This window comes from Eriocheir sinensis, chromosome 8 (assembly GCF_024679095.1).
Source record: "Eriocheir sinensis breed Jianghai 21 chromosome 8, ASM2467909v1, whole genome shotgun sequence".
Lineage (NCBI taxonomy): Eukaryota > Metazoa > Arthropoda > Malacostraca > Decapoda > Varunidae > Eriocheir > Eriocheir sinensis.
In genome coordinates this window covers 14,953,136-14,964,630 of record NC_066516.1, presented here as the reverse complement: position 1 = coordinate 14,964,630, position 11,495 = coordinate 14,953,136, and the positions used below count along the sequence as shown (strand labels likewise).

The 11,495-nt window shown below is 41.7% G+C and overlaps 1 protein-coding gene across 1 annotated transcript in view; it reads left to right on the top strand.

The window, feature by feature from the left end:
• Nucleotides 1-7,625: 7,625 nt before the first annotated feature.
• LOC126995596 (cytoplasmic dynein 2 heavy chain 1-like) overlaps nt 7,626-11,495 on the top strand; it is a 60,901-nt gene continuing 57,031 nt past the window's right edge. Inside the window, exons 1-6 of the mRNA XM_050855288.1 lie at nt 7,626-8,042; nt 8,819-8,938; nt 9,102-9,250; nt 9,601-9,768; nt 10,569-10,707; nt 11,306-11,432. Coding sequence (XP_050711245.1) covers nt 8,893-8,938; nt 9,102-9,250; nt 9,601-9,768; nt 10,569-10,707; nt 11,306-11,432 — 629 coding nt within the window. The 5' untranslated portion in view covers nt 7,626-8,042; nt 8,819-8,892. The remainder of the gene's footprint in view (nt 8,043-8,818; nt 8,939-9,101; nt 9,251-9,600; nt 9,769-10,568; nt 10,708-11,305; nt 11,433-11,495) is intronic.

Genomic DNA, 11,495 nt, shown 5'->3' with positions numbered 1-11,495 from the left:
ATTCCCATGCACCATTGCCTTGAAGAGACATATTTAACTGAATCAGCGTCTCAGAGATAGAAGCCATGTATGATAATCTGGCAATCAAGTAATTGTCTTGAAGCCTGGTAAAAACTTCATACTTTTCCCACACTAGAGGGAGTATCGGCCTCTTTGGGGGGAATGATTCTCTGTACTTTATAATTATTATTGAGTGTGGTATATTGATATACTGTAATACACAGATTTGTAATACCTTAATCACAATTTAAATTACAGCAAAGGAAAAGCTCAAGGGCAAAAAAAAGAAACAATAATGAAAAAAAGCCCGCTAACCACTGCTCATATTTGCGTTTGTATGTATGTGTGTGTGTGTGTGTGTGTGTAAAATTCACCACCACGGCCTGATCACGTGTTGGACTCGTAATCGCCAGCAGGTACCCTCCCGACATGAGCAAATGCTTTTTATCGTCGATCTATGGGTACTGTCAGGACCTCACACACCACACACCCTATCCCCGTTGCTCAAGGAGGGACAGTAACCACTCCTAGTCAACGGAAAGAATCCAGCCTGAGCGGGCTCGAACCCATGACCGTGAAGCCTGGCAGCGCAGCGCTCTACCAGCTGCGCCACGGAGTGGTGTGTGTGTGTGTGTGTATGTGTGTGTGCTGCGTTCGGCGACACTATCCCGCACATCAACAAGACGTATTCACGCATTCAGACTCGCAAAACAATAATTTTTTTAATAAACCGAAGTGCAGGATGGTCGGCAACAACTTGCGCCTCGGTCACGTCCACCCCCGAAAACAAGCACTGCGGGCTGCCGGAGCCGCCTCGCGGCGGCGCAAATGGAACGATCGAAACCCGCTGGTACGCCGACAGGAGCTTGTTCAGGTCAGGGGCGACGTGTGCGGTGGCGAGAGGAGGAGGAAGTCTCCAAGGTCCCACCACTAGAGGAGGACGTCTCCCGTGGTGGTGACGAACGCCATGGCCGAGGTACCCTGGAATCGGGGGCTCCCGAGGAAGGAATGGCCCTTCAGAGGGTGAACTCTGCCATGCACATAAATGAGAGACCTCCTTCTGAGAATCAGGAAGAGAGGAGGCCTCCCTCCAAGAGGATGAAATAAGATGAGAGGGAGGCCTCCATTCAAAAAGGAAGAAGAAGAAGAGGGGAAAGAGGCCTTCCTACAAAAAGGAATAAAAAGAGGTGAGGGAGGCCTTCCTCCAAAAAGGAATAAAAAGAAAAAAGGGGAGGCCTTCCTCCAAAAAGGAATGAAATGAGGAGAGGAAGGCCTTCCTCCAAAAGGGAATAAAAAGAAAAAAGGGGAGGCCTTCCTCCGAAAAGGGAATAAAAAGAAAAAAAGGGGAGGCCTTCCTCCAAAAAGGAATAAAAAGAAAAAAAGGGGAGGCCTTCCTCCAAAAAGGAATAAAAAGAAAAAAAGGGGAGGCCTTCCTCCGAAAAGGGAATAAAAAGAAAAAAAGGGGAGGCCTTCCTCCAAAAGGGAATAAAAAGAAAAAAGGGGAGGCCTTCCTCCAAAAGGGAATAAAAAGAAAAAAGGGGAGGCCTTCCTCCGAAAAGGGAATAAAAAGAAAAAAAGGGAAGGCCTTCCTCCGAAAAGGAATAAAAAGAAGGCCTCCCTCCGAAAAGGAATAAAAAGAAGGCCTTCCTCCGAAAAGGAATAAAAAGAAGGCCTTCCTCCGAAAAGGAATAAAAAGAAGGCCTTCCTCCGAAAAGGAATAAAAAGAAGGCCTCCCTCCAAAATGGAATAAAAAGAAAAAAGGGGAGGCCTTCCTCCAAAAAGGAATAAAAGAAAAAAAGGGAGGCCTCCGAAAAGGGAATAAAAAGAAAAAAAGGGAAGGCCTTCCTCCAAAAGGGAATAAAAAGAAAAAAGGGAAGGCCTTCCTCCAAAAAGGGAATAAAAAGAAAAAAAGGGAAGGCCTTCCTCCAAAAGGGAATAAAAAGAAAAAAGGGAAGGCCTTCCTCCAAAAAGGGAATAAAAAGAAAAAAAGGGAAGGCCTTCCTCCAAAAGGGAATAAAAAGAAAAAAGGGAAGGCCTTCCTCCAAAAGGGAATAAAAAGAAAAAAGGGGAGGCCTTCCTCCAAAAGGGAATAAAAAGAAAAAAGGGGAGGCCTTCCTCCAAAAAGGGAATAAAAAGAAAAAAAAGGGAAGGCCTTCCTCCAAAAAGGAATGAAATGAGGAGAGGAAGGCCTTCCTCCAAAAGGGAATAAAAAGAAAAAAGGGGAGGCCTTCCTCCAAAAGGGAATAAAAAGAAAAAAGGGGAGGCCTTCCTCCAAAAGGGAATAAAAAGAAAAAAGGGGAGGCCTTCCTCCAAAAGGGAATAAAAAGAAAAAGGAGGCCGGCCTCCAAAAGGAATAAAAAGAAAAAGGAGGCCTTCCTCAAAAGGAATAAAAGAAAAAGGAGGCCTTCCTCCAAAAGGAATAAAAAGAAAAAAGGAGGCCTTCCTCCAAAAGGAATAAAAGAAAAAGGAGGCCTTCCAAAAAGGGAATAAAAAGAAAAAAAGGGGAGGCCTTCCTCCAAAAGGAATAAAAGAAAAAGGGGAGGCCTTCCTCCAAAAGGAATAAAAGAAAAAAGGAGGCCTTCCTCCAAAAGGAATAAAAAAAAAAAAGGGTAGGCCTTCCTCAAAAAGGGAATAAAAATAAAAAAGGGGAGGCCTTCCTCCAAAAGGAATAAAAGAAAAAGGAGGCCTTCCTCCAAAAAGGAATAAAAGAAAAAGGGAGGCCTTCCTCCAAAAAGGAATAAAAAGAAAAAAAGGGGAGGCCTTCCTCCAAAAAGGGAATAAAAAGAAAAAAGGGGAGGCCTTCCTCCAAAAAGGGAATAAAAAGAAAAAGGAGGCCTTCCTCCAAAAGGAATAAAAGAAAAAGGAGGCCTTCCAAAAGGAATAAAAAGAAAAAAAGGGCAGGCCTTCCTCCAAAAAGGAATAAAAACAAAAAAAGGGGAGGCCTTCCTCCAAAAGGAATAAAAAGAAAAAGGGAGGCCTTCTCCGAAAAGGAATAAAAAGAAGGCCTCCCTCCGAAAAGGAATAAAAAGAAGGCCTTCCTCCGAAAAGGAATAAAAAGAAGGCCTCCCTCCGAAAAGGAATAAAAAGAAGGCCTCCCTCCGAAAAGGAATAAAAAGAAGGCCTTCCTCCGAAAAGGAATAAAAAGAAGGACTCCCTCCTAAAGGGAATAAAAAGAAGGACTCCCTCCTAAAGGGAATAAAAAGAAGGCCTTCCTCCGAAAAGGAATAAAAAGAAGGACTCCCTCCTAAAGGGAATAAAAAGAAAAAAAGGGGAGGCCTTCCTCCAAAAGGGAATAAAAAGAAAAAAAGGGGAGGCCTTCCTCCAAAAGGGAATAAAAAGAAAAAAGGGGAGGCCTTCCTCCAAAAAGGGAATAAAAAGAAAAAAGGGGAGGCCTTCCTCCAAAAGGGAATAAAAAGAAAAAAGGGGCGCCCTACAACCAAAAGGGAATAAAAAGAAAAAAGGGGAGGCCTTCCTCCAAAATGGAATAAAAGAAAAAGGGAGGCCTCCAAAATCGAATAAAAAGAAAAAAGGGGAGGCCTTCCTCCAAAAAGGGAATAAAAAGAAAAAAGGGGAGGCCTTCCTCCAAAAAGGGAATAAAAAGAAAAAAGGGGAGGCCTTCCTCCAAAAGGGAATAAAAAGAAAAAAGGGGAGGCCTTCCTCCAAAAAGGGAATAAAAAGAAAAAAGGGGAAGCCTTCCTCCAAAAAGGGAATAAAAAGAAAAAAGGGGAGGCCTTCCTCCCAAAGGAATAAAAAAGAAAAAGGAGGCCTTCCTCCAAAAGGAATAAAAAGAAAAAAAGGGGAGGCCTTCCTCCAAAAAGGGAATAAAATGAAAAAATGGGGAGCCCTTACTCCTAATGGTTAATAAATTGAAAAAGGGGAGGCCTTCCTCCAAAAGGGAAAAAAAAGAAAAAAGGGGAGGCCTTCCTCCAAAAGGAATAAAAGAAAAAGGAAGGCCTTCCTCCAAAAAGGAATAAAAAGAAAAAAAGGGGAGGCCTTCCTCCAAAAAGGAATAAAAAGAAAAAAAGGGGAGGCCTTCCTCCGAAAAGGGAATAAAAAGAAAAAAAGGGGAGGCCTTCCTCCAAAAAGGAATAAAATGAAAAAAAGGGGAGGCCTTCCTCCAAAAAGGAATAAAAAGAAAAAAAGGGAGGCCTTCCTCCAAAAAGGGAATAAAAAGAAAAAAGGGGAGGCCTTCCTCCAAAAGGGAATAAAAAGAAAAAAGGGGAGGCCTTCCTCCAAAAGGGAATAAAAAGAAAAAAAGGGAAGGCCTTCCTCCAAAAAGGGAATAAAAAGAAAAAAGGGGAGGCCTTCCTCCAAAAAGGGAATAAAAAGAAAAAAAGGGGAGGCCTTCCTCCAAAATGGAATAAAAAAAAAGGGGAGGCCTTCCAAAAGGGAATAAAAAGAAAAAAGGGGAGGCCTTCCTCCAAAAAGGTAAAAAAAAGAAAAATGGGAGGCCTCCAAAAGGAATAAAAGAAAAAGGGGAGGCCTTCCTCCAAAAAGGAATAAAAAGAAAAAAAGGGAGGCCTTCCTCCAAAAAGGGAATAAAAAGAAAAAAAGGGAGGCCTTCCAAAAAAGGAATAAAAGAAAAAGGAGGCCTCCAAAAGGAATAAAAAGAAAAAGGGGAGGCCTTCCTCCAAAAGGAATAAAAAGAAAAAAGGGGAGGCCTTCCTCCAAAAAGCACAAAAATTAAAAAAAAGAAGGCCTTCCTCCGAAAAGGGAATAAAAAGAAAAAAAGGGAGGCCTTCCTCCGAAAAGGGAATAAAAAGAAAAAAAGGGGAGGCCTTCCTCCAAAAAGGGAATAAAAAGAAAAAAGGGGAGGCCTTCCTCCAAAAAGGGAATAAAAAGAAAAAAGGGGAGGCCTTCCTCCAAAAAGGGAATAAAAAGAAAAAAAGGGAAGGCCTTCCTCCAAAAAGGGAATAAAAAGAAAAAAAGGGAAGCCATACAACCAAAAAGGAAATAAAAATAAAAAAAGGGGAGGCCTTCCTCCAAAAGGGAATAAAAAGAAAAAAGGGGAGGCCTTCCTCCAAAAAGGGAATAAAAAGAAAAAAGGGGAGGCCTTCCTCCGAAAAGGGAATAAAAAGAAAAAAGGGGAGGCCTTCCTCCGAAAAGGGAATAAAAAGAAAAAAAAGGGAGGCCTTCCTCCAAAAAGGGAATAAAAGAAAAAGGGAGGCCTTCCAAAAAGGGAATAAAAAGAAAAAAGGGGAGGCCTTCCTCCAAAAAGGAAAAAAAAAAAAAAAATGGGAGGCCTTCCACCAAAAAGGGAATAATAAGAAAAAAGGGGAGGCCTTCCTCCAAAAAGGGAATAAAAAGAAAAAAGGGGAGGCCTTCCTCCAAAAGGGAATAAAAAGAAAAAAAGGGGAGGCCTTCCTCCAAAAGGGAATAAAAAGAAAAAAGGGGAGGCCTTCCTCCAAAAGGGAATAAAAAGAAAAAAAGGGGAGGCCTTCCTCCAAAAAGGGAATAAAAAGAAAAAAAGGGGAGGCCTTCCTCCAAAAGGGAATAAAAAGAAAAAAGGGGAGGCCTTCCTCCAAAAAGGGAATAAAAAGAAAAAAGGGGAGGCCTTCCTCCAAAAAGGGAATAAAAAGAAAAAAGGGGAGGCCTTCCTCCAAAAAGGAATAAAAAGAAAAAAAGGGAGGCCTTCCTCCAAAAAGGGAATAAAAAGAAAAAAGGGGAGGCCTTCCTCCAAAAAGGGAATAAAAAGAAAAAAGGGGAGGCCTTCCAAAAGGGAATAAAAGAAAAAGGGAGGCCTTCCTCCAAAAGGAATAAAAAAGAAAAAGGGAGGCCTTCCTCCAAAAGGAATAAAAGAAAAAGGAGGCCTTCCTCCAAAAGGAATAAAAGAAAAAAGGTTAGGCCTTCCTCCAAAAAGGGAATAAAAAGAAAAAAGGGGAGGCCTTCCTCCAAAAAGGGAATAAAAAGAAAAAAGGGGAGGCCTTCCTCCAAAAAGGGAATAAAAAGAAAAAAGGGGAGGCCTTCCTCCAAAAAGGGAATAAAAAGAAAAAAGGGGAGGCCTTCCTCCAAAAGGGAATAAAAAGAAAAAAGGGGAGGCCTTCCTCCAAAAGGGAATAAAAAGAAAAAAGGGGAGGCCTTCCTCTGAAAAGGGAATAAAAAGAAAAAAAGGGGAGGCCTTCCTCCAAAAGGGAATAAAAAGAAAAAAGGGGAGGCCTTCCTCCAAAAAGGAATAAAAATAGAGGGTGGAGGGCTTCCTCCAAAAAAGGATATAAAAAAAGGAATAAAAAGAGAGGGGGGAGACCTTCCTTCAAAAAGGGTATAAAAAAATAAATAAAAAGAGAGGGTGGAGGCCTTCCTCCAAAAAGGATATAAAAAGAAATCAATAAAAAGAGAGGGGGGAGACCTTCCTTCAAAAAGGGTATAAAAAGAAAAAGAGAAAAAGAGAGGGGGGAGACCTTCCTCCAAAAATGGTATAAAAAGAAAGGAATAAAAAGAAAGGGTGGAGGCCTTCCTCCAAAAAGGGTATAAAAAGAAAGGAATAAAAAAAGAGGGGGGAGACCTTCCTCCAAAAAGGGTATAGGTAAAAAGAAAGGAATAAAAAGAGAGGGGGGAGACCTTCCTCCAAAAAGGGTATAAAAAGAAAGGAATAAAAAGAGAGGGTGGAGACCTTCCTTCAAAAAGGATATAAAAAGAAAGGAATAAAAAGAGGGGAGAGACCTTCCTCCAAAAAGGATATAAAAAGAAAGGAATAAAAAGAAAGGGGCAGACCTTCCTCCAAAAAGGGCATAAAAAGAAAGGAATAAAAATAGAGGGGGGAGGCCTTCCTCCAAAAAGGGCATAAAAAGAAAGGAATAAAAATAGAGGGGGGAGGCCTTCCTCCAAAAAGGATATAAAAAGAAAGGAATAAAAAAAGAGGGTGAAGGCCTCACTCCAAAAAGGATATAAAAAAGGAATAAAAAGAGGTGTGTGTGTGTGTGTGTGCGTATATATATATATATATATATATATATATATATATATATATATATATATATATATATATATATATATATATATATATATATTGCACTGTTGTAACGCGGGTTATATGTGCCGCAAGGGGACACACACACTTAAAGCAAGAAACACACTGCCGAATTTTGGCCACGAACTTGTCGCCGAATCAAATCGCGGAAAAATTCGGCGACCGGTTCGTCGACATGACCAAGATTATTACAGTTCGTGACCATTCGGCGACATGTCGGCGAATGCTCAAGATAATTCGAGGACAATTCGGTGACATGTCGCCGACTATTCGGCGTCCAAAAGAGATATATCAATCGAACCTAATTTTCCTTTTTTTAATTTCGTGATGACTAACATTTGTTATTTCCTAATCCACTGAAACAGTACTTTGCAAGAAAACACATATCATACAAGCTATATAGACTTTATAGAGGATGTAACAGTCAAAGTAGGTAGGAATTAAGACACCTACCGAAACGGGAAGCGAGGAGGGTACTGAAGCCCTCCACAGACCCTTCCCATGTCCTCCCTATCCGTTTCCCTATTGTCTCATCCACAGTGTAATGCTTACACTGTTGTCTCATCAACACCAGAGCGAACTGAAGACTCGGAAAGTAAGGCTGCAGGAACCGTACACAGAAGAAGAGGACAATACAGGAGGTAGTTTTACGGCCCTTCTGGTAGTTTGATCATTCCTTTTTTGCCATGAACTTACAAAAACACCCATTAGAACACGACTGATGACCTTTTCAGCCTTTATAAATAGTTATGTGAGGCGAGAGCGTCTGCATGAATACCGACCTTAGTGGCGTTACTAGAGGCTTCGAAAATGACTTGCTGAATACGGATCGAGCCACCAGAAAACCAACCAACGAAAGGGCTTACAAATGGCTGTGTTGGGCTGTGGAAGTGGCCTTAAGTAATTATTCCGTGAGCGTAGTGATGCAACACGGGAATTTGTGTTGTGTGTTGCGTCGCCATGCCAACGCTCACATGGCATACAGTCAGCGGCATTGACCCTCTTCAGCTCCACTCTTCCTCCTCGCCACTCGTTCTTGTTCCTGTGTTGGATGAATAAGTGCAGGGAGATAATGGTGTGTGTCTTGTATATTGGTGTGTGTCGATCTTGCATGGCCTAGTAGTGTGTCGATCTTGTATAGCGAATCAGTATAGAGGTATGTGACCGTATGTCTTGTATACTGTATAGTGTTGGGTGTGTTGAATGATACAAGTGCAGGGATATAGTGATGTGTGTCTTGTACAGTGTTGCAAAGCGGTGATAACTGTGTGGGAAGGGAGGGATGGAGGGTATTTTTACGCGGGGATTGGCCGAGCTAGTCTATGGTGACCGAATTCCTAAGTAAAAAATAGCTCATGTAACTCAATCAGTATCAATCCTCTTACAATGTCTGCTTTTTGTCTCCATAATTAAAGGGAGCGATCGGTAGGAATGTGTAGCCTACGGATGCTTAATGCTTGTGCGCCGTTTTGACAGCTTTGATCTATGGAAAAAGTTAGTTAAGATTATGTTTTGTCAGACACATCCATTCCATAGGCCGAAAAGGAGATCAATCGCGTTCCAGTGAGCGTTTTCGTAGGTTCATGCCACTAAAGAATGATCAAGCTACTGGAAGGATCATGAAAATACCTCTGAAAATCCCCAAGTCTCCTATGAAAGCCTTGTCAAATGTGTGTCAAGCATATTCACTCGCCAGGAATGTCTGTTGACCTCCTTCATACTGCTTTCATGTTTTATCATTACTATTATTATTTTAGTTCCTTGAAACCCTCCATATAAGTGACAAATCTTCTCCTAAACGTTTGTAGTCATTAATTAATATATTATCTCATGTCATAATTATGGTTTCAGTTTGTAACCATGACTCAAGAGGAGGAGGAATAAGCTGAGGCAGAATTCACACTGGTCTAGTAATTTTCCCCAAGATGGAGGCCCCAGATGTACGGAAGAACTTCATCTTGGCAACTACTGGTAAGCTGTGTGTGTGTGTGTGAAATTTACTCAGACAGCTGTATTAACTTATATCGCCAATACCACTTTCATTTCCTCTTTTCTATGATCCACTTCCATCCATTTGTGAACACTTAAACTCCTTGTATATCAAAGTGTACAAATAATCCATCTCCATGCCCAGCCAACTACTTTGGGGTGACCCTGGAGGACCCTGGCATTCAGGGGCTCCATGCCGACCCCAGCCTCAACACCTTCCTGGACTCAGGGAACTGCCAGCTGCTGGGGGCCCACATGGTGTCTGGGGAGGAGGGAATAACACTCAGCACTAAGGTGGGTGTTGGGGGGGGGAATACCTAATCATCTTTTTATATAGTCACCCCTCACTCTACCTTTAATGTATTAAATCAATTATAGATACAATTTCCATTTTCTGCTCACATTATGATTATATACTATCAATATCAAGGGAGGGGGGGACCTCATCATTTTTTATATACTAGTTACTCTTCACTCCACCTTTAGTGTATTAAATCAATTACAGATACAATTTCTACTTTGCGCTCACATGATAATTACTTACCGTACCCATTTTCTGTAGCCAGTTAGGAAGTCAAAATTATGTCAAACTCTAACATATCACTCATGCATTTTGGTTCACCTATCAAATTCATCATTCAAAGGTCGACTCCTCGCTCAAGAAGGAGAAGCTGCTGGTGTTTTTCAAGATTAAACCAGACGTCATCACAGGGGACAACCTTGCTGATATCTTTGTCTCCTCCATGCTGGACTCGCCCGTCTCCTCTCTGTACCACTCCCTCCAGAAGCTCTATGCACCCATACTGCTCAAGGTAACGTGCTGCCCACACCCACACCATCCATGTATCAAGGAACTATCAAGACTTTTCATGACTACAGTAGAGGATGTGGGGCCATTCTAAAATAATGTGACACTTAAGGGGGGGAGAGGGGTATCATGAAGTGCTATGAGTGTAACATAGGGAAAGGGAGTGCAGCCATGTGTTACATAATATTTTCAGATTTTTTTCACTTATTCTGAAGAGATATAGAAATCAAGTAAATAGCAAGAGAACAGTTTTATTTCTAATTTATCTGGGATTCTTTAATATCAACAAAATTATTTAGAAGAACTTTAAGATGATAATTTGTGGTATTAGGCTAGACTTATATTGTGAAAGATTAAGTAAAGTTGGAGGCATATGCTGTAGCCACATATGATCTTGGTGTTTATTTGTCACATTGGCCCTTGAGCCTGTAGTGGGTAAGAACCTGTTATCCCGGGATACAGGTTACCACAATTTACCTTCCCCAGGTTTCCCCACGTACCCATTTATTTATTGCCAGCCCATAAGGGAAGCTTAACAGCTGGGTGAGCCGCACATCAACTGCCCAGGCTAGGATTCTAACCCTGGCAGGCACACTAAATACTGCAGTAGCTGGTGTTACATATTTACTAGGGGGGGTCATAGCATGTGTTACAAGGCATGGCAAGGGAGAAGTGGGGTTCAAAAATCATCAATAAAAGCATTACATATTTTTTTAATGGCATCTATGAAGTTGAAGATGTAGATTGACTTTGTTTTTAAGTGATCTATAATCTTAACATCTCAGTCACTTCACCTGCCTGCAGGACTCAGAGTGGAGTGGATCACTGGACCCCAAGCTTCAGGCGCTGGTCACAGAGCTCTCTGATGGCCTGGGCAGTCTCCTCAGGAAGCAGAGTCCTGAGCAGTCTGGGGACTCTGGCTATGTGTCCAAGAGGCTGGCAGGTGAAGAAACTTATAAGTTATACTGTTGAAATCCTTTTTTTGACCTTTTCAATAATTATTCATTTTAGAGTGACAGTCAATCTTGAGATAAATTTTTGCTCCTGAGTTTTATTCTATCTCCTTACCTATAGTTTCCTTGTGGGAGCTGCCCTTGAGAAGGTGATCACATGAAAAGAATCTTCATTTCTCTCTTTTTATACTCTCTTTGCAACACACACTCCACTTGTTTTTTTCTTCTAATCAGTAATGTTTGGGGTCTTGTTCTTGAGTGGTTGTTTACTGTATGTCTTAATTGGTCCTAATCAGAGCTGCACCAATCTGAATAAATTTACTGTATGTCTTAATTGATCCTAATCAGAACTGCACCAATCTGGATAAATTTACTGTATGTCTTAATTGATCCTAATCAGAACTGCACCAATCTGGATAAATTTACTGTATGTCTTAATTGGTCCTAATCAGAGCTGCACCAATCTGGATAATTTTGATTGGTCAGCCAGCAACAGTGGCATGAATAGGTTTGGAAGTAATTCCAAGAGAGCCTGCAAATGGTAGGTCATTACGTATAGACTCTGATCCCACCTCCTCCCCTAAACAGGAATCCTCTCTGTGAAGGATGAGACTGAGTACTGGGCTGACACGGCCAACAACCCCATGAGCCAGGAGGAAAAGGAGATAGCTGGGGCCTTCTACAATGTCCTGGAACCCATGACTAAGGAGTTCAGGTACACTCAGTTTCTGCCTCAAGGTTTAGACCAGGAAAAGGAGACAACATAAGCTTCGATGCA